The 21,476-nt window shown below is 44.6% G+C and overlaps 1 protein-coding gene across 2 annotated transcripts in view; it reads left to right on the top strand.

Annotated features, from left to right (window-relative positions):
- LOC144669553 (ankyrin repeat and fibronectin type-III domain-containing protein 1-like) overlaps positions 1 to 21,476 on the top strand; it is a 115,411-nt gene that overhangs the window by 69,984 nt on the left and 23,951 nt on the right. For both annotated transcript variants that reach the window (XM_078532036.1, XM_078532035.1), the window contains exons 8-13: positions 2,532 to 2,622; positions 4,667 to 4,774; positions 6,794 to 6,893; positions 9,541 to 9,673; positions 11,665 to 11,784; positions 21,126 to 21,341. In XM_078532036.1, the coding sequence (XP_078388162.1) occupies positions 2,532 to 2,622; positions 4,667 to 4,774; positions 6,794 to 6,893; positions 9,541 to 9,673; positions 11,665 to 11,784; positions 21,126 to 21,341 (768 nt within the window). The remainder of the gene's footprint in view (positions 1 to 2,531; positions 2,623 to 4,666; positions 4,775 to 6,793; positions 6,894 to 9,540; positions 9,674 to 11,664; positions 11,785 to 21,125; positions 21,342 to 21,476) is intronic.

Below are 21,476 nucleotides of genomic sequence, written 5' to 3'. Positions count from 1 at the left end.
GTGGACATTGAGTTAAGGTGCCAGCTGTCGAACCATGAGCCTGAGGTAACGCCCATGGACAAAAAGTGGCAAAACCAAATCATCTGTAGCACTTAGTTTGTGTCGGGCACACAGTTTGGGTTTGTTAATTTTTGAGCAGCAGCATATCCACGAGTCTCGGTGACATTGATAAAATTTGCAAGCTTTCCAGTTGTGGTTTCAGATGTCCTCTGACGCTGCTTTCCAAACACTCACATACATTTGTCATAGAGAGAGAGCTGTCAGTGCCTTGGAGTAATTGTAAGACTGGCTCTATCAGGGAGTCCAGATATTGTGACTCAAGGATATCTGGTTATCGGAGCCTGGAGATAAAATTTACAGCCTTCAGATAACCTTGTTGTGGTGGGATGTTTTTTTCTGAAATGCAGTGTGGTCTTCATCTGGACGGTTTTGGTGAGGGATTTCTAGTTAACAGTGTCGGGGGTGGGGGTGGCGGGCGTGTGGTGTTTAGGGGGGGCTACAATTGGTCACCTTTCAGTCCAAGTGGGAAAAATAAGACAGTGGGTTGAATTTAATCCAGCCCCTCACCGTAGAAAGCTTGGCAGCCGTGCCCACTTAATCACAGGAGAGGCCGTGCATCAGTCCCCTGGCGTTGGGAAAACCTCTCCCAGTTAAGTTGGAGGTGGGAATGGGTCCATGTCGGAAGTTCATTTGCTTGTGGCAGGATTTCAATAAGGGTCATTAATGAGCCAACTGACGCCAATTATCCCTGAGCCCATCGGAATTTAGTGGTGGCTCAGGAGTTAGATGGGAGTCACGTGGCTTTACCGTGCCTCCTGAAGGCCAGCCCCCAGCAGCCTACCAGGGGGCTGTGTCGTTCTCGGGCACTCTATGCCCAATCAAGGAATCCGGTATTGGGAAGGGAGGGGTGCTGAAAGTCACTCCCCTTCCCTTCCCTCTAACGCCCGTGGCCCTCCCTCCCCGTGACTCCCTCCCCACAACTCCCATCCCCCACACACTCACTTGAGTCCAGGAATCCACCGATGATCCCTGGTTAAGTTCATAGAGCATTACCAGTGGCATTAATCTGAAAAGAATAGAACCGAATGGGCCACCCGGCACCGACCTAGGCACTGGAAACGGCATTCTCAGCCCTGTCGCCCCTGCAAAGTCCTGCTTACTAACATCTGGGGGCTAGTGCCAAAATTGGGAGAGCTGTCTCACAGACTATATAAGCAGCTGCCTGACATTGCCTATAAGGTGTAATTCTGTGAGTATGACTATGTCCCAGACACCACCATCATCATCCCTGGGTATGTCCTGTCCCACCAGCAGGACAGGCCCAGCAGAGGTGGTGGCACAGTGGTATACAATCAGGAGGGAGTTGCCCTGGGAGCCCTCAACATCAACTCTGGACCCCATGAAGTCTCATGGCATCAAGCCAAACAAGGGCAAGGAAACCTCCTGCTGATTACTATATACCCCATTGCCCTCCCCACCTGCTCAGCTAATGAATTAGTGCTCCTTCATGTTGAACACCGCTTGGTAGAAGTACTGAGGGTAGCAAGACTGCAGAATGTGCTCTGGGGACTTCACTGTCCATCACCAAAAGTGGCTCAGTAACACCACCACAGACTGAGCTGGACAAGTCCTAAATGACATAGCTGCTAGACTGGGTCAGCAGAGCTGATGAGGGAACCAACAAGAGGGAAAAACATACTTGACCTCATCCTCACCAAACTGCCTGCCGCAGGTGCATCTGTCCATGACAGCATTGTTAAGAGTGAACACCGCACAGTCCTTATGGAGACGAAGTCCTTTCTTCACATTGAAGCTACCCTCCAATGTGTTATGTGGCACTACCACCATGCTAAATGGGATAAATTTCAAACAGATCTAGCAACTCAAGACTGGGCAACCATGAGGCGCTGTGGGCCATCAACAACAGCAGAATTGTACTCAACCACAATCTCTAACCTCATGGCCCAGCATGTCCCCCACTCTACCATTACCACCAAACCAGGGGATCAACCCTGGTTCAATGGAGAGTGTAGGAGGGCATGCCAGGAGCAGCACCAGACATACCTGAAAATGAGGTGTCAAACTGGTGAAGCTACAACACAGGATTACTTGTGTGCCAAACAGCGTAAGCAGCAAGTGATAGACAGAGCTGAGCAATTCCACAACCAACAGATCAGATCTAAGCTCTGCAGTCCTGCCACATCCAGTCGTGAATGGTGTTGGACAATTAAACAACTCACTGAAGGGGGCGGCATCACAAATATCCCCATCCTCAATGACGAAGGAGCCCAGCACATCAGTGTAAAAGACAAGGCTGAAGCATTCGCAACAATCTTCAGCCAGAGGTGCCGAATGTATAATCCATCTCGGCCTCCTCTGGAGCTCCACAGCATCACAGATGCCAGCAGTTAAAACATCTTCCCTCCCTCTCCCATGGACACGTGTGCCCAAATTGCAACCCCAGCTGAAATCAATATAGCAACACCGAATGGGAGTTGCGTAACTTTTACCCTCTTCTCTCTTGTCCTCAGGGAGCTCTCTACTATGTGCGTGTTTCAGCTTACAACGTGAAAGGCTGGGGACCATCAAAGGTATCAACTCCTCCCTGTGCTACTCCATCCAGTAAGTAGTGTGATTATTGTTGATTAAACTCAGAAAGAAAGGTTTACAGTTATATATTGCCTTCCACAACTTCAGGATGTCCCAAAGCACTTTAAAGGGAATAAGGCCAACTTGTGCACAGAAAGTTCCCACATACAATGTGATAATGACTAGATAAGCTGTTTTATGTGTTGGTTCAAGGAGCATTGTTGGCCAGGACATTGGCGATAACTCTCCTGGTCTTTTTGGAAATAATGTCACGGGATCTTCTACATCCACCCGAGAGGGCCCCTGTTTCTTATCTGAAAGCTGACACCTCTGACTGTGTAGCACCCCCTCAGTACACCAGTGGGATTTTCAATCTAGATTTTTGTGCTCAAGTGTCTGGTGTGGGACTTGAACCCACAACCTTCTGACTCAGAGGTGATAGTGAGACCCCCAAGCCTCAGCGCAGCACAATTCGGTTAGCATTCAGTATTTGTCTCTTAGGTACAGAGGGTATTTTAGTGGTCAAAGTAATAGGGGTAGAAATTCATCCTGGTGGGCAGCACATAACAGGAGGTTTCACTTCAGCCTCCTGTCAATAGAATACAGTATCATTTGGGGTTTGTGGGGTGGGGGGGGTGGTTGACGTGCTGTAGTTATACCGCCTGCTTTACACTACCACCTGTGACAAATTTCTACCCTACTGTCTCTTTATTGTGAAATTATTTTTTGCCTTTAACTCCCTACTCTGCTGATGATTTGGGCTGAATTTTACAGCTTCCCCAGAGACAGGCCGTAAAATTGGGCCCCATGCCATGGGTGCCATTCCGGCACTCATCTGCTCCCAGCCCATCCACGGGCCAGTTGAGTGCCTTAAATGGCCAAGTAATGGCCACTTAAGAGCTTTGTCCTGCCCCAGCTGCAGTTTACCCGACGTCGGGAGAGACCCATGCCAAGTGCGCAGCCCTACAAGCTTTCACAGCTTGGGCAATTGGCCGGTCAAGTGGGGGTGGGGTTGGGAACCACCTCTCCAGGCACCGTATGCCTATCAGAGGCTACCCCCCCCCCACCATCTCTTCCCAACTTGTGTTTCCCTTCCCTCCTCTGCCCTATCCATCGTGGCTCCCACCGCCGCCCTCCCACTCTCCCCACTCACCATGGCCTGCCAGCCTGGCCCTAGAGAGACCCTGAATGGACCTTAAAGTCCAGTTCCCTCACTGGTAGGCGTTCTTTGGGACTCAGTGCAGTCCCAGCAATGCCCACCGCTCCCAGCAGCTCTTGGAGGCAGAACTTCCTCCGCAGATGAGGGAAGAAGGCCCACCTCTAGCCAATTAACAGCCCGACTGCCAAGCAGGGGCAGGCTCACTCCCAGCAAGTTCCCCGCCTTCCACCCTCCCTTGTAAGATGCAGCCCCAGGCCCTATAAACATATTAGCCCTCTGGGATCTCGCTACAATAGCCATTGTCCATGTAGGAGTCTAGTGAGGTTAATGATTTAAATGTGGAGTAACTCTTATCTTCAGCCAAGGCTCATGATCTGGAGTGGAAAATAAACATTTCAGCTTAAGATCCCAGTTTAGAGGCTTTTCGGTGCCAAATGAGCCTTCGAAAATTATCCCCTGTGAGTTCATAAGACAAAACGCAGTTAAAGTTCAACAGTGATTGTCAGTCCTCTGCAGTTCACTTGGGTGCCTTGTATATGAAATAGTCGGCAGGTTGCTGAGATGGAGTTTTTCTTTGCTTCTACCCATACTGTCACTGATGTTGGAATGCTTGATGCTACACTAGGGCTAAAAGGTAGGACATTTTCTAGTTTGACACTTGTTAAGAAGCAGATAAAAATCTATGAATTTATAAAAACGTAAACGGGTGTAATTTGGACTTTGGGAGATAGTGTTGAAACTGCCGCCTATTATATGGAAATGAGAATTAGGAGTGTTGTCTAATGCACAGCTGATGCGCCATCCCCCATTTTACATTATTGCCCCAAGTTAATATTACCCCCATTGTACCTATTCTAAAAACTGAGAATTCTCAGGAGATTTGTGGATGTTTAAAGGTGGCCTCTTATCCTCGTGCAGGTTGGAAGGAGTGCAGTGAAGTTAAGCTGAGGAAGAAGGACCAAAGCCAAGCGGTGCAGCAGCTCCTGGACCAGGTCAAGGCTCCACAGCATCGTAGATTCTTCTTGGGTAAGTGCAGAGAATCTAAACTTCATTATTGATCATGGTCTAACACCCACCACTACCCCATCCCCAACCCTGACATCTCACCAACTGGGTCAGATGACCGGACCCAGATGTCTGTTGGCTGACGTGGTACATAATAAAACCTTTGCACAACAGCAGGTCAACAGGTATGTTTAGTTGGACTTCACTGGACAGTTAGTCCCTGCTGAAAACTATACTGTTCCCTCCTGGGAGTTTATTGGGTGATTACACTGTCCCACGTGGCCCTGACAAGGAAGATCCCAGATGTGACCTCCAGCCTGAGCTGAATTGATCATCAGCCAGGCCTGAAATTGGAATGCTACCACTAGTCCCTTGGAAGAAACAATTTCTGTCAAAGACTGATTAGTGCTGGCCCACACGGTCGATTGTTCTATTGACACTCATGCCTTTATTTTATTCTGTATTCTTTAATGGGATGTGGGCATCACTAGCAAGGCCAACATTTGCTGCCCATCCCTAATTGCCCTTGAACTGAGTGGCTTGCTAGGCTATTTCAGAGGGCAGTTAAGAGTTAACCACATTGCTGTGGGTCTGGGTTCATATGTAGACCAGACCAGGTAAGGATGGTAGATTTCCTTCCCTGAAGGACATTAATGAACCAAATGGGTCTTTGCAACAATTGATGAGACTTGTCATGGTCACCATTACTGTGACTAACTTTTATATTCCAGGTTTATTGGTGAAGGATTTATTGATGAAGGATGGCACTAGACTGGTATTCTAGAGACACCCTTGAAACTGTCCACTGCCTGAGACAAAGCCTTACACATGAGGATGGAAGAAAATTAGTTGGGGGCTCTCCAGTTAAAACCATAATAACAAAACTGAGTAGTTATAACTATCAGGAAAGTCAGGACATGCTGGGGTTCTTTCCTCTTGAAAGGAGCACTCTGGAGAGTGACCTAACTGAGGTCTTTTAAATTATGTTTGATAGAGTAGACATAGAGAAAAGGTTTCCACTTATGGGGGAACCCAAAACTAGGGGTCATAAATATAAGATAGTCACTAATAAATCCAATTGTGAATTCAGGAGAAACCTCTTCACCCAGAGAATGGTGCGACTATGGAAATCGTTCCCACATGGTGTAATTAAGGCGACTAGTATAGATGCATTTAAGAGGAAGCTATAAATATGCGTGTGGAGAAAGGAATAGAAGGGTACGTTGGTGGGGGTGAGTTAGAATAACGTGGAAGGAGACTGGTGTGGGACATAAACACTGACATAGAACATTTTTGCAGAATGATCTGTTTCTATGCTTTACGTTCTAGATAATTGGTGGTGAAAAGTAGGAGAAGTAAAACAAAATTAACTTTTTCAAAGTGGTGCTGCACCTTACAATCAGCGTTTTCTTTCCACCTGCCTCCACCTCCCTCACTCACCCAGCACAGAGATCATCATTCGTTATAGGACTGGGCTTAGACCAGGCGGCTGATTGTTTGTCTGCTGTGATGTCCAATTACATCTGATTTTAATCGAGAGTAATCCCTACCTCCTCCAATCCTGTTCCCAACCAGATATACTTCCTTAATAATATAAGCAAGATATTGCAGATGCTGGAAACCTGAAATAAAAACAGAAAGCGCTGGAAATACTCAACAGATCTGGCAGCATCTGTGGTGAGAGAACCAGACTTAATGTTTTGAGTTAAATATGACTCTTCTTCAGAACTAAAGGGAGGTAGAAATATGATAGGTTTTATGCTGTTGAAAGGGTCAGGGGGAGAAAGAACCAAAGGCAAGGTCTGTGATTGGGTAGAGGGTAGGGGAGATTAAATAAGATGTCATGGAACAAAAGGCATAGTAATGGTTATAGTAAAGAAACAAAGAATTGGCCCAGAGTGAGTGTTAATAGCAGAATAATGAACAAATGCACTTCCAGCTCCTATTTGAAGGATATGGCCCACTGTGGGCCATGTTTGGCCATGTTGCATAAGCCCTGACAATAAAGCCGCTGCCAAACTGCCCCATGATCTTTTCCAGAAACAGGCACAGTTCACACGCCCAGCAAGAAGCTCTCGGTCTCCCGCAGCCTCAAGTACCTCTTCCAAAACACAAGCAAGTTTGTCAAGACCCTGCAGAGGTGAGTGTGGCCACTGTCCCCAACTGCACCACAACTGATGCACAGTTTTCAACAGTTTCCATTCGGGAAATCATCAGGAAGCAAGGCAAGGAATTGAATGAATGGGACGAGGAGTTCGGAGAGGGGGTGGTTGGGGGTGGGGAGGGGCAACAGGAGGCGGGGGCTTGAGGCTTCAGGTAAATACGTGTGATGAGACAAGTCTTTTAGGTACCAAACGCAGTCAATTCTAAAAAGAAAGTAGTCAATAGGAATAGAACAAGAGCATTTTTTCCTCACGCAGAGTATCACTAATTCCTTTCGGGGGTTTTGCTCTCAGTGTGAACTGGATTGAGGTCCATTGGAACTCATTTCACAGCCAGCAGAGAGAGAAAAGAGTTTTTCACCCTCTTGGTCTGGAATGGATTAAAAACGAGGACCCAGAGATAAATGTGGAAGTTTTAATCTTAACTGACAGGATCAGGGGCAATGCTGGTTTCCTCTCCTTAAATGGAGAGAAATATTTGATGGGATGTAAAACCGAGTTCCCCATGGTTTCCTACCAGATGAAATAAATTAAAATGACCCCTTAGCGCTCAGTCATTGAGTATGTTCAAGTTGGGGCCGATTGGTTTTTGGAGACTAGGGAAATCAAGGGATATGGGGATTGGGCGGGAAAGTGTATTTGAGGTACAAGATCAGTCATGATCAAATTAAATGGATAAGCAGGTTTGAGGGACAGAATGGTCAATTCCTGCTTTTATTTCTTATGTACTAACGTTCTAAAGACATCCTGGGGGAAGACACTTGCATAGCACCATTTTCACTACACAGGCACTCAATGGGACAAGCATCACTGTGGAACACTTGTCTCCCTCATGAAGCCTGCTTGGCAAGCATACAGGCAAAACTACAGCAAAATCAACTTCGATGGACTGGACACTGTGTTCATATGGTCGAAAGTATCTCCCCAGCTAGGTCCTCTTTTCTCAACTCTCAAATGGCCAACGCTCCAGGGAAGGACAAAAAAAATGCTTCAAAGACACTCGGAAGCTCTTCTTGAAGTGTGGCAGCATTGATGTTAATGGCTGGGAGGAGCTTGCTGCCAATCGTTCAAAACAGCAACAACTTGTCCTGCATCACGCTTTGAGTCACAACGTCTTAATGATGAGGCAGAATAGCAGCAGAGAAGGAGATATAAAGAAGCAAATCCTCCACTCTGGATCCCACTAGCTCATGGGACACCCTGCCCCCTGTGCCCAAAGATCTGCAGGTTGAAAGCCAGCCTGTTCAGTCATATGAAAACCTATGGAAGAAACTCTCAACCCTGAGTAGATGTCATCCTTGAATTGAGGGGCAGCCAATGACAGACTTCTGGGGGCCCACAGGCCATTCTTCACTGATATCAATGAACGGCCCAGAGAGCTGTCTACCCCCTTGTAGAGTTGACATAAATCTGCATAGTGCCATCAGGAGCGACGCTATGTGAATGAATTTCTCTTCCTGTGCCCGTGCCACCTCCTTTGTAAACTACATCAGCACTACCTCAGCAACTTTGACCTCCTATTTTCTTTATGGATTATGGTAGAAATTTTAAACACGTTACCTGTTGCAGATCAGCCGCCTGTTATAGAAACCAAACAATTTTATTTCCATTGATGTCTGTCCATTGATGGGACAGTTTCTATAACAGACTTCCAATCCACATTAGGTGGCTAGTTGAAAATCTGCCCATGTCTCAGGGATTGAAGCTGGAACCTTGAGTCTGTGTCCCTGAGTTACTCACTGGATCATCTCACTGGGGGTGTAATTGGAGACCTTAGGCCTGTCTGTAAACAGGGGGCAGGAACAGGTAGGGTCCAGGCATACCCAGTATTGGGTTTCTTTTAAATCAGACCCGCTGCCTGCAGTGTGTCTCCCTGGCAGCTGGCCTTTGAAGAGGATGTAACTTTCACGTGGCATACAGCGACCCCCGGGGGTAGCTGGTGGGTGTTGGGGGGCGGGTTGCGGTAGGGGGTAATTGAGAGGCAAGCTGGGGGAAAGAGTGGGGTAAGACAATCAGTGGTTGAGCGATCGGGAGAAACAGAGGGAGATGGGGAGAGGGGGCAATTGGGAGGGAGTTAATGAAGAGGGAAGCGGCTGGAGAGGGAGGGGACAACCATGAGGGAGAAATCAAGGGAGAGAGGCTGGTGATTGAGGGAGAGGAGCAATCAGGAGGAAGAGGACAATGCCATGAGGGGGTCCATGACTGCTATAAATTTGGGAGGGATACTCCTGTCTTCCTGCTCATCCTGGCTCACCATCCAGGTAAGTATTACTTTTCTGTTGGGGTTTTCAGTCCCTTTAGGACTGTTTAACACAACCCAATTTCTGAAAGGGGGCTAACAACAGGCCTGGAACAAAAAGCTTGACGTCTTCTTCAATAGTGAGTCCTCAACTGCGTGTGGACAAACCTCCTGCCATATTAGTGCTTCGCCATCTATTTTATATCATAAGACGGACGCGACAGCAGTAACTTCTTAGGTCACTCAGTCAAAGCGGGTTCAACCTTGTTTTTCAAATCTCAGGACAACAGTCCATCTGTGTTTGCTCAGGGAGGTTCTCTGGCTCTGATGTGGTATTGCTAACTGGCAAAGACCCAGTTTTTAACACTGTATTTTTATTTGTTTAGGGGTGTGTATTTAGCTGCCATTTTTTTCTACAAGGAAAACATTCTGGTCACGAATGAGGATCAAATCCCCACCGTTGAGATTGACAGCTCCTGTTCTGGCTCCGACATGCAGGAATTCCTCTGGTTCTCGAAGGTATGAAGCTGCTGTTACTTAGTGAGAGCAAAAGACAGGATCCGGCCCTCTTGTCAGTGCTCCACAATGCTGGAGGACTTTCATCAACACCTCTTGCAAACTGGTCCTTTGGACATGGGTTGAGCACTTCTTATGTGTTTGTGAGATGTGGGTGCTGCTGGCAAGGCCAGCATTTGTTGCCTATCCCATGAGAGCAGTTAAGAGTCTTGAGTCACATGTAGGTCAGACCAGATAAGGATGGCAGATTTCCTTCCCTAAAGGACATTAATGAACCAGATGGGTTTTTACAATAATCAATTATCATCATGGAGACTAGCTTTTAATTATAGATTTTTTTAATTAATTGAATTTAAATGGAGTTGGGATTTGAGCTCATATCCCCAGAGCATTAGTGTGGCCTGCTGGATTACTAGTCCAGTGACATTACCACTATGCTACCATCTCTCCCCCTCGCCAGTGTATAAATGTATTACCTACACTCTAATTCTCAAGAAGCTGAACACTATCCAGAGCAAAGCACCCTACTTGATTGGCACCCCATCCACTACCTTCAACATTCACTCCCTCCACCACCGACGCACAGTGGCAGCAGTGTACACCATCTCGCCAAGACTCGTTCAACAGCACTTTACAAACCGGTGACATCCACCAAGAAGAACAAGGGCAGCAGACGCATGGGAACATCACCATCTGCAAGTTCCCCTCCAAGCCACACACCATCCTGACTTGGAAATATGTCGCCATTCCTTCACTGTCGCTGTGTCAAAATCCTGGAACTCCCTCCCTAACAGCACTGTGGGTGTACCCACACCATATGGACTGCAGCGGTTCAAGAAGGCAGCTCACCACCACCTTCTCAAGGGCAATTAGGGATGGACAATAAATGCTGGCCTAGCCAGCGATGCTCGCATCCTGTCAAAGAATGAAAAAATTGAAACATTAATTAATTAATCAATAGATAGTCAGGCTTAGAATTAATTATTAATTAATTGAAATCAAACCAAATCCATCCACTAATTATAATTTAGATCTCAAGCAATTCTTTTTGCTCCAGAAATAAATTACTGCTAACAATAAATCGAGATTTGAAATGGCAATGCAGGTAACATGTCCAGACTATAGAGTGTGGGAGGTGTGGGCAGTGAGACTTTCCATTTCTGTAGGAAATGTCTCTGTCCCGAATCATGTCAGGTCAGAATTATTTAACTGGAGCGCGAGTCAGAGACATTTCAACACATAAGGGAGGGGGAAGAATTTCTGGATAGTTTACTCTAGAATACAGTCACACCTCAAACAAAAACACAGGTACAGGAAGGCGGGGTGTGACATGTAAAATGTGTGTTGTCGCAGCAACTTGGACTCCCTGAGTGAACTGGAACAGACCATCTAATGGTGGAAGGGAAGGGGATGTACAAGAGGCCAGAATTGGAGAAGCACAAAGATCTCGGAGTTGTTGGGCAGGACGGAAGCAGCGTGACCATGGAGGTATTTGAACACACAGATAAAAATGTTAAAATTGAAGGGTTGCCAGGCCAGGAGCTAATGTAGGACAATGAACAAAGTGATGGCTACACAGGACACGGTGTGAGTTAGCAAACAGATAGCCGATAAAGCTCCTGTGAAGCAGAGTTTTGGATGAGCTGAATTTCACAAGAGAGTAGGAGATGGGAGATTGTCCACGAGTGCATTAGAATAGTGGAATCTGAATTAGGGTTTCAGTAGCACGTGGACTGGGGCTTGGTGGAGACAGGAGATGTTAGGGAGTTCAGAGTTGCTGTTCTTGGTGATTGAGAGTACATAAGGTCAGAAGCTCAGCTCAGGATCGAATAGGACACAGAGCTTGCTAATGGTCTGGTTCAGCCTCAGACAGTGGCCATGGACAAGAATGGATTCAATGGCTAGGGAACAGAGATGTGGCAGGGACTGAAGACAATGGCTGTGTTCTTCCCAATATTTAATTGGAGGATTTGTGTTGTGGCCTCTCTCTCCAGCTCTCCTGTATGTGGAAGGACATCCAGTGGCTGCAGCAGGGATTGAATTCTGCACTCTCCTCCTCCTCCTCAGTGCTACAGACCAGGCAGAAGATGTTATTAGCAGTGTCCCAACTCCAGGTATGAAGCTGTTTATTAAGAGTTGAGAACACCATCACCTCAGCACCAAGATCTCAGAGAAATATTATTAATTTTTCTGACTATTATATATATATTATATATTGTGGAAAAGAGAACATGTTGTCAAAGCTTTTCAGCTTGCACTCATCAGGACAAACGCAAGAATACCAAATTTCAAATGATCACAACAATTTATACTACAGGAGAAAAGGTTGGCAAGTCGACTCTGATTAGCCAGGAGCTTGGGGAGCCCTATAGTTCCCGGTTGCTTTCTCTATGGCAATGCCTCGGTCAATCAAAGTTGACTTGCCAACCAGTCAGTACCCTTATTCTCCTGTAGTATAAATTGCTGTAATCGTTTGGAATTCTTGAGTTTGTCCTGCTGAGTGAAAAACGAAAGGTTTTCGCAACATGTCTCTTTTCAGCAGTATCCAAGATATGTATACTTCTTAAATTGAAATATATATTTTTATAACATTAGTTGTTCACAGATTTTTGGGGCAGAATTTTCCCCCTGTCGGCGGGGGGAGGTTTAGGAGCAGGCACGTGGAGGCGCGCCTCCGATCGGCAACCCAATCGGGGGCGGGGGCACCACCATTTTACATGAGCGGGCCAATTAAGGCCCACCCAGCATGATGTCCGCCAGGAAGCGCTGTGCGCGCCCTGTACGGGCGGGGGGAGTTCCCTCAGCCAAGAGTGCGCTCTTTCGCACATGTGCACAAAACAGCGCACTCATCTCCCTGAGGCTAAGTGCTGCCTCAGGGAGATCGGCTTAACACTAAAAAATCTTAGAAATAGAAAAAAAAAATTTCCCTGACATGTTGCCTCATGTGACACTGTCACATGAGTTGGGACATGCCCATCACTTTCAAAGGCACTTTTATTACATTTTTAAAAACCTACATGAAACCTCATCCCGCCCGTGGATGAGGTTTCATGCTCTTTCTAATGCCCACCAGGTTAAGGTTGGACGGGCAGGTCCACTAGTTACTTTAATGATTTTGTCAGTGGCCTCAGTTGAGGTCAGTGGGCACACAGCTGATTCTGCTGAGCCCCCGCCTACCTGAAAATTGAAATTGGGCGGAGTGACATCAGGAGTTCCACCCGACATCATCCCGCGTCATTTTATGCGTCGGCGAGCGGGCCCCGCCCCCCGCCCCCCCACTCGCCAACCAGGAAATCCTGGCCTTGGGGTCCGCAATTTGAGCTAAAATTATGCAGTGAGTGGTTTGGATCTGGAATGCACTACCTGGGAGAGTGGTGGACGCAGATTCAATCAGGGCTTTCAAAAGAGAATTGGATAAGCACCTGTAATGAAAAATTGCAGGGCTATGGGGGAAAAAAATCAGGAAAATGGGACGGAGTTCCACTTGCAGAGAGCTGTCATGGACAAGTTGGGCCAAATGGCTTTCTGTGCTATGGTTCCATGATTCTAATAGCATTTGAAAATGTATGGATTGATCAACTTCAAAAAGAATAGACTTGTTAAGAGAAAGTTGTGTCTGTGTTATGACACAGCAGTTGGTAAAGGCTCAGATGTTTAAATCCCAGAGGGAAACCTGAACAACTGTCATAACCTATATTTTCAATTGATATGTTTGAGATGCAGCTCTGAATTCAGGAATAAAATCACCAAGCCTCAAGAGGTTTTTTATTTAAAATAAATTAAACATTTATTAATTTAACAAGAAATTAAGCATATACGCATGTCTACAAATTACTACCATGATAATTTTTAAACAAATCCCCAAATGACTCATTCCCAGGTAAATCTTCACCAAGGCAACAATAACCCATAGGGCAGAATATTACCGTCAGTGTGCGGGGGCAGTCTGATGTGTAAAATTACGCAAGATGATGTCGGGTGTGCATCCTGACATCATTTCGATATTGCGTTTGGCAGGCGCCCACCCGCCGAACTGTCAACGGCCTATTAAGGCCATTAAGAAAGCAATTTATCCTATTAATAACGCTGCCCGTCCAATCTTAAAGTCAAAGCGGCCTTCGCATTTTCCAGGAAACCTCATCCACGGGCAGGATGAGGTTTCCTGAAGGTTTTATAAAATTAATAAATACATTTTGTCAACTTCACAAACATGTCCCAGCTCATGTGACACTGCCACATGAGGGGACATGTTTAAATAATTTTTTTTTATTTTTAAAAAACTTTTATTATCCACTTAATCTCCCTGAGGCAGCTTCATGCCTCAGGGAGATTGCTGCGCTCTTTCGCACACATGCGCATAAGAGTGCAGGCCCCCAACTCTCCCTCCTCCCCCCCGCCCACACAGGTAGCGCGCTACCAGCTGTGCGTTACGCTGGGCGGGCCTTATTTGACTCGCCCGCATAAAATGGCGGTGCACAGCCAATCACGGGCGGCGATCAGCCCCGCCCCCGCCCAGCCAGCCCACCATAGGTAAGATTCTACCCATAGACTTCAAACAGACACCAAGCAAAGCACAGTTGATCTTACGAATTCAAAATGAGGTCCCTTGCAATTTGGTTCCTTTGCAGACACAGTTGTAGGGCTTTCAGGCTGCTTAGATCTTACATTCCTCTGACCTGCACATATAAAACTCTTTTCTATTTATACTCAGCATTCCCTTTGATTGTAAATTCTCATTGTATCACTAGGTCTTTGAACTCCACCTCTTCTAACAATAAAACCCCTTTATAGCACCAATTTTATTAGTAATATAAACACATTGCTTAGTGTCTCCTAGCTAGGTGCAAGATTTTAATCCATTCTCCATACAAACAGGGCCTGGAGACTTCCCGGCTCCATCTCACAAAAACTAAAATGAAATCAAATCCAGGTTTCACCTTTCTTAACACACGAATAAAATAGTATAAATTAAACTTTAAGCTATCTCTTGTTCCTAACACCCAAAAATACAAATATAACTTGCTTAAAACTATATCTAGTTCCTGACAGTAGTTTGTAAATAGCTGAGGCCCCAGCACTGATCCTTGCTGCATTCCGCTAGTCACAGCCAGAAAATGTCCCATTTATCCCTGCTCTCTGCTTCCTGTCCATTAATCGATCCTCCACCCATGCTAATATATTACCTCTATTATGACACAGCAGTTTGTAAAGGCTGAGTTATTTAAAATCCCAGAGGGAAACTTTAAACAACTGTCATAACCTATATTTTCAATTGGTATGTTTTGAGTTGCAGCTCTAAATTCAGGAATAAGACCAGTTCTCCAGAGGTTTTTATATCAAACTACACAAGACACTTATTAATTTACAACAAGTTAAACACACACACATGGCTACAAATTACTACTATCATAACTTTTAACAAATTCCCAAATTAATTTCCACTAAGGCAACAATAACTAATAGACTTAACCAGACACCAGGCAAAGCATTTTCACTTTACGAATTCAAAATGAGGTTCCTTTCAATTTGGTTCCTTTGCAGGCAGTTGTAGCTTACAAGCTTAGATCTTACATGCCTCTGACACACAAATTCCTCTCAGGTTATACCCAGCCGTACTTTTTGAATGCAAATTCTCATTCTATCACCAGGCCCTTTGAACCCCACCTCTTCTAACAATAAAACCCCTTTCATAGAACCAGTTTTATTCGTAATATAAACATTGCTTGGTGTCTCCTAGCTAGGTGCAAGATTTCACCCGCACTCTTGAATGCCCTATTCAACAAAATGCAAATGTCCCCTCTACCTACTGTTTATATCTCAAAACTATTATACATTAAAGCACCCAGACTAGCAGGCGTTAATCCAATTAACACACACATAGACTAAACCTCTATTTTAAAAAATAATTTCCAATAACATTATATACATCAATATCTCTTCCTGATACTTCCAACTTGAGCCCTTACCTTAACCTGTCTATACCTTTTTGCAGCCTCTTTGTGTCGTCCTCAATAAGCTTGTCGGAAAAATCCAGGCATCCAGACGGTATAAGAGGAGATATAAAAGCACCAAAAGAGAGTCAGCTAATGGACTGGAAAAAAGGAGATGGGGTTAATGGGCGTTGGTTGGATTGGAGAAGGGTTGATGAAGTGTACCCAGGTGTTAATGCTGGACCCACTATTGTTCTCAGTATATATCGCAGGTTTAGACTCAGATATAGGGAGCACCACCTCAAAATTTACCAATGACTTGAAAGTAGGTTTGGGAAACAGTCAGGAGGACTGTAATAGCGTTGAGGAAGAGACGGGTAGGTTAGTGCAATGGGCAGATTGGTGTCAGATACAAGTTAATATAGAGAAATGTGAGGTAATACATTTTCAGAGAAAAAACACAGATGTAGACTTAGTGGTATGGGGAGGTGCTGCAAGGTGTTGATAAACTAAAAGAGTTCAAATTTATTGACCTAGATTTCTTGGTCAGCAACAAAACGATGGTTCTTGCCACTTACCTCAAAGATCTAGCAATTGATGTGGCGTAGATTTTGCCTTCCCTAAACTTACGTTGGTTTTAACGTCAATTCAAGGGAATCTCTGGGCAGAATTTCACGGCCCCGTTTCGGCGGAGGCGGGGCCATAAAATGCAGTGGGCCGTTCAAAAGTCCATTGACTTCGGCGGAACCACAAAATCCCGCTGGCATAAAATTCCGCCCTCTGTGTCCAGCAACAGTGATGTCATCAAGCAGGCTAAGCAACCAGTCACATTGGAGGATTCTAAGAGACAGCAAACCAGGATGTAAAAAGATTATCCGTCCCTTTTAAATTATTTTACAGAGAGCAAAATAAAGGTTGAAACATACACATGGGATTATGAAATATTATATACAAGTTGTAAAAATTATTTTTTTCCTTTTAAAAATATGTAGTATTTTTATCATAATGGAAAATGTGATATTCCACAAATATAAAATTAGTTTTTCAGGACCAGAGAGGTTGTACAGCTATAATTATGAAGTTAGTCCCTCATTAAAAAATCACTCATACCTCATTCAACAAGATGCAACTTTCTCAAAGGATTTTACAGTGAGACTAATAGTGTAGATGTAGAAATTCACACCAATTCAAGTGATTTCAGAAGATTTTCATCTGCTGGGACTTCAAGAACATGTCCTGTGGAGGAGCAGAGAATCACTGACAGCAACTTCTAGATTTCTGCCTTTAAACGTGCATGTACAGACACCAGAAATAACTGGAAAAACTCAGCAGGTCTGGCAGCATCGGCGGAGAAGAAAAGAGTTGACGTTTCGAGTCCTCATGACCCTTCAACAGAACCGGTTCTGTTGAAGGGTCATGAGGACTCGAAACGTCGACTCTTTTCTTCTCCGCCGATGCTGCCAGACCTGCTGAGTTTTTCCAGGTAATTCTGTTTTTGTTTTGGATTTCCAGCATCCGCAGTAGTTTTTTGTTTTTATCACCAGAAATAACTGTTTCTTTCCCGGTTGTAATGGCGGCAAACACTGACAGGTTCGCAGTTTAGGTTCTGAAGAAGAGTCCTACTTGACTCAAAATGTTAACTCTGTTTCCCTCTCCACAGATGCTGCCAGATCTGCTGAGCATTTCTAGCATTTTCTGTTTTTATTTCAGATTTCCAGCATCGACAGTATTTTGCTTTTATGTATCTGACAGCTTCACCATCATTAGAACCACAAAATCCAGGTCAATATTCTCTGAAGATGTGAATGCTAAGAGATAAAGCCATAAAAAAGGACCAACAGCATGTTGGCTTCATCAATAAGACATACAAACATATGAATTAGGAGCAGGAGTAGGCCATTCAGCCCCTCGAGCCTGCTCCACCGTTCAATAAGATCGTGGCTGATCTGATTGTGACCTCAAATCCACATTCCCACCTACCCCCATAACCTTTGGCTCCCTTGTCAGTTAAGAATCTATCTAACTCTGCCTTAAAAAAATTCAATGACCCTGCAAATTCTCCTCATCTCCCTCTTAAATGGGAGACCCCTGTGTCCCTTAGTTATAGTCTCTCCCACAAGGGGAAACATCCTTTCAGCATCCCCCCTGTCAAACACCGTCGGGATCTTATATGTTTCAATAAGATCACCTCTTATTCTTCTAAACTCCAATGGATACAGGCCCAGCCTGCCCAACCTTTCCTCATAAGATAACCATCCCCACTTCCATCCAAGGTATCGGTCAAGTGAATCTTCTCTGAACTGCTTCTAACAGATTTATATCCTTTCTTAAATAAGGAGACCAAAACTGTACACAGTACTCTAGATGTGGTCTCACCAATGCCCTGTACAACTGTAGCAATACATCTCTACTTTTATATTCCATTCCCCTTGCAATAAACCTGCACCCTGCAGCCACTGCTTTCATTCATACAGGTGCAAGAATCTTGAACTTGTTGGACAATAGGGGCACAGAGTAAAGAAGTAATCATGATTTTTTTACAAAGCATTGTTTAGGCCACAGTTAAGAGCTACAGCATTGTGAGAAGTTTTATTCACTATTATCATTAAAACCATTGTGAACCGTGTTGATTTAGGAGCAGGGCAGAGCTGGGAAAATATAACCACAAGGAGCGATTTGAGATTCTGAGATCATTCCCGACAGAGCAGAGAAGAGAATGAGCAGATTTAATAAAGTCTTTTTTTTAAATTATGAAGAGTTTTGATAAATGTGAATAAGGGAATAAATGATTTCCTCTGGTTGGGGAGTTAGTGAGACATCACTACACACAGAGGGTTAAGGGGGCATAGAATGCTTTGTCACAGAGAATGGTCAAAACAGAGACCATTGCATCTTTTAAAGGAAAATTCAATAATTGTTTAAAACACAGGGGCAGACAAGACTTTGAGGAAAAAGCAGGAAAGTGGAATTAGATTTGGATTAGAGTAACAAAGGACCAGCATAGACACAATGGACTGAACAACCTCCTTCTATGCTGTGAATCTCTATGATTCTGTTCCTAATTGAATGTGCAACCTATAATCTGTATGTTACAGTTTTCAGATTATCCTACCACTGAATTTGCTCAAATTACTAGCATGTAGTGCCACCAGGTGTCACCTAGTGGTACTGTAGCCATTTAAATTTTGGGATTACAGTCCATGTTGGTGTTTTTCCATCACCCAAGCAGGATCTTAATCCCATGGCCAGGATCCTCCCCTCGGCGATTTGGGCGCGGGGCCTGCTCGCCGAGGGGAAAATGATGTCGGGAGGAACCCCCGACATCATCCCGGTCCCTTTAAATATTCACGAAGGCGGGCGGACAGCGAAATCAGCTGTCCGCCCGCCGACCTGTTAATGGCCAATTAAGACCATTGACAGGCTAAATAACCTTATTAAACACCCTGCCCGGCCAACCTTAAGGCTGGCAGGCAGGCCAGGAGCCCCAGCGGGCTGCAGATTATTAATGAAACTTCATCCACTAGTGGGATGAAGTTTCATGTCCGTTTTTAAAAAATGTAATAAATTTTAGGTGTTTATTATTAACATGTCCCATCTCGTGTAACATTGTCACATGAGGGGGACATGTTAATAATTTTAATATTTATCTATTTTTAGTGTTTACTTACCTCTCACGAATCTCCCTGAGACAGGACTTTGCACTTTGACAGATGGGGAATCCCTCCACCACCACCACCCTCCCCACTGCACAGGAAGCGCATAGCGCTTCCTGCTGGGTGGGCCTTAATTGTCCTGCTCACTCAAAATGGCGGTGGGCCCCATTTTGGCAGCGGGGTTTGGCTGCCCGCCCGCCGCCGAGCCGGTGGGGCCCGCCCGCCCATCGAGGTAAGAATTCTGCCCTATGTGTCCATCCTGTTCCCATAATCCCTTTGACCAATTCCCCTTTAAATAATTTTGTAACCTATTCTAGGTGTTGAATGCTCTCTGGTTCAGTCAGTAACTCTGGTTTTACATTCCACAATTGTTAAGGCACAGCCAATGGTAAATACAAATTGAAATTGTTCAAATCCCAAAGGGAAACTTGAAACAACTGCCACAACTTGTTTTGCAATTTGTATAAATTTTTAGAAGTGTGCCTTGAATTCAGTAGTAATAAGACCACCAAGTCTTATAGGTTTTTACAAAACTAGATTAAACATTTATTAATAGAAGAAATTACTTTAAATATATACATAGATCTACAAATTACTACTATGATAATTTCTAAGTCTCCTAATCAATCTAACTCCCAGTTACACTTTCGTTAAGGCAACAGTAAGACACGCAGATTTTAAATGACCCAGGCAAAGAAACATGATACCCTGAACAAGTCAACTTCCAAGTGAGTTTTCTTAACTTTAGTGTTTGAAGACAGCATCTTATGGCATAGATGCTAAAGGCTTTTCACACACTTGCAAGATCTTAAAAATGCCTTCCCCTACACACAGTCCTTGATCCTTCTTTATACATATCTTCCTCTTTGAATGCAAATACCCAATGTTTCACTATTTCTTTGGACATTATCTCCCTGATAATAAAACCCTCTCATAGTACTAAGTTTTACCAGTAATCTTGGGGAAAAATAAACACACCATTTCTAAACTTCACCTGGCTAGGTGATTCTAGTCTGGTTTATTTCAAAATACAAATGTTTCCTTGACACCTATGTTTCTATAGCTCCCCATGTTTGTCTAATTAACATTTCAAACCTAACCTCTCTTCTTAGATCAAAGCACCCAGACTAGCTGCCTCTAATTCAATTAAATCTCACACACACATAGATGCACTCCACTATTACTTTATTTTACAATAAATTTCAATAACATTATGAGAATTATTAAATCTTCTTGACAACAATCCTCTAGATAGATAATTAACCATAGAAATAAAAGCAAAGAACTGCGAATGCTGGAAATCCAAAACAAAAACAGAAACAGAAATACCTGGAAAAACTCAGCAGGTCTGGCAGCATCGGCGGAGAAGAGCACAGTTGACGTTTCGAGTCCTCATGACCCTTCAACAGAACCGTTCTCAGAAGAGGTTTTGTGGTGCAGTAGGTTTGAGCCAGAAGCCCCAGGACTTGATGGCCAAGGAAGGTGTGTTCATAACGCAGCCAAACAGGTTGAATATCCTCCTGCAAATCCTTCCAACACCCACCAATGGCAGATGGTAAGCGTGGGAGGGATTCCTGGTCAGCCATGTGATGGAAAGAACGTTGGAGCCTCGACCATCACTATCCATAGCTCCAGACTACAACATACGTCTAAAGTGCACATTGCCTCAGCAACTCTGGCTCCTGAGTGACCTGTAACACACCACTTGCATACTTGGACAGTGCTGGTTAATGGGACATGGGTTTATGGTTTGATTCTAAATTTCTAGAGCTCTTGTTCTCAGTGAGCCAGGGTGTTCACTGCACAGTTTTCAGTATAGCCCTCACCAGCACCAGTGGAAGGGAGCTTAAGTTTTGCCATTCCATTCTGCAGGGTGCGCTGGGAACACTGGATCTGGGCCAGGTGCACTTTGAACCAGTCAAGGACAAACTTGGCAATGTTTTGATCCTAACTATCAAGGAGCTGCGTCCATCGCAAGTGCTGGAGAACGTCCGATGGATTGCACTTTCAAAGCTTCATAACTATCGGAAATCTGTCTCTGCTTTTGAGAGCTTCACTGCCCTGGACCTGCTCTTCATGACTCTGAAGGTAATAATCTTATCTGTTGAAATGTTCAAAGGCTGCTAGGATTAACAAGTGTTCACTGCAGTTTCACTGTTATCCTTATTACTTTATCGTTATATCACTCACTACCTATCCCTCATTATCTTATCACTATATCCC

The sequence above is a fragment of the Cetorhinus maximus genome, chromosome 29 (assembly GCF_964194155.1).
Source record: "Cetorhinus maximus chromosome 29, sCetMax3.hap1.1, whole genome shotgun sequence".
Lineage (NCBI taxonomy): Eukaryota > Metazoa > Chordata > Chondrichthyes > Lamniformes > Cetorhinidae > Cetorhinus > Cetorhinus maximus.
This window is presented reverse-complemented; position numbering and strand designations above follow the sequence as displayed.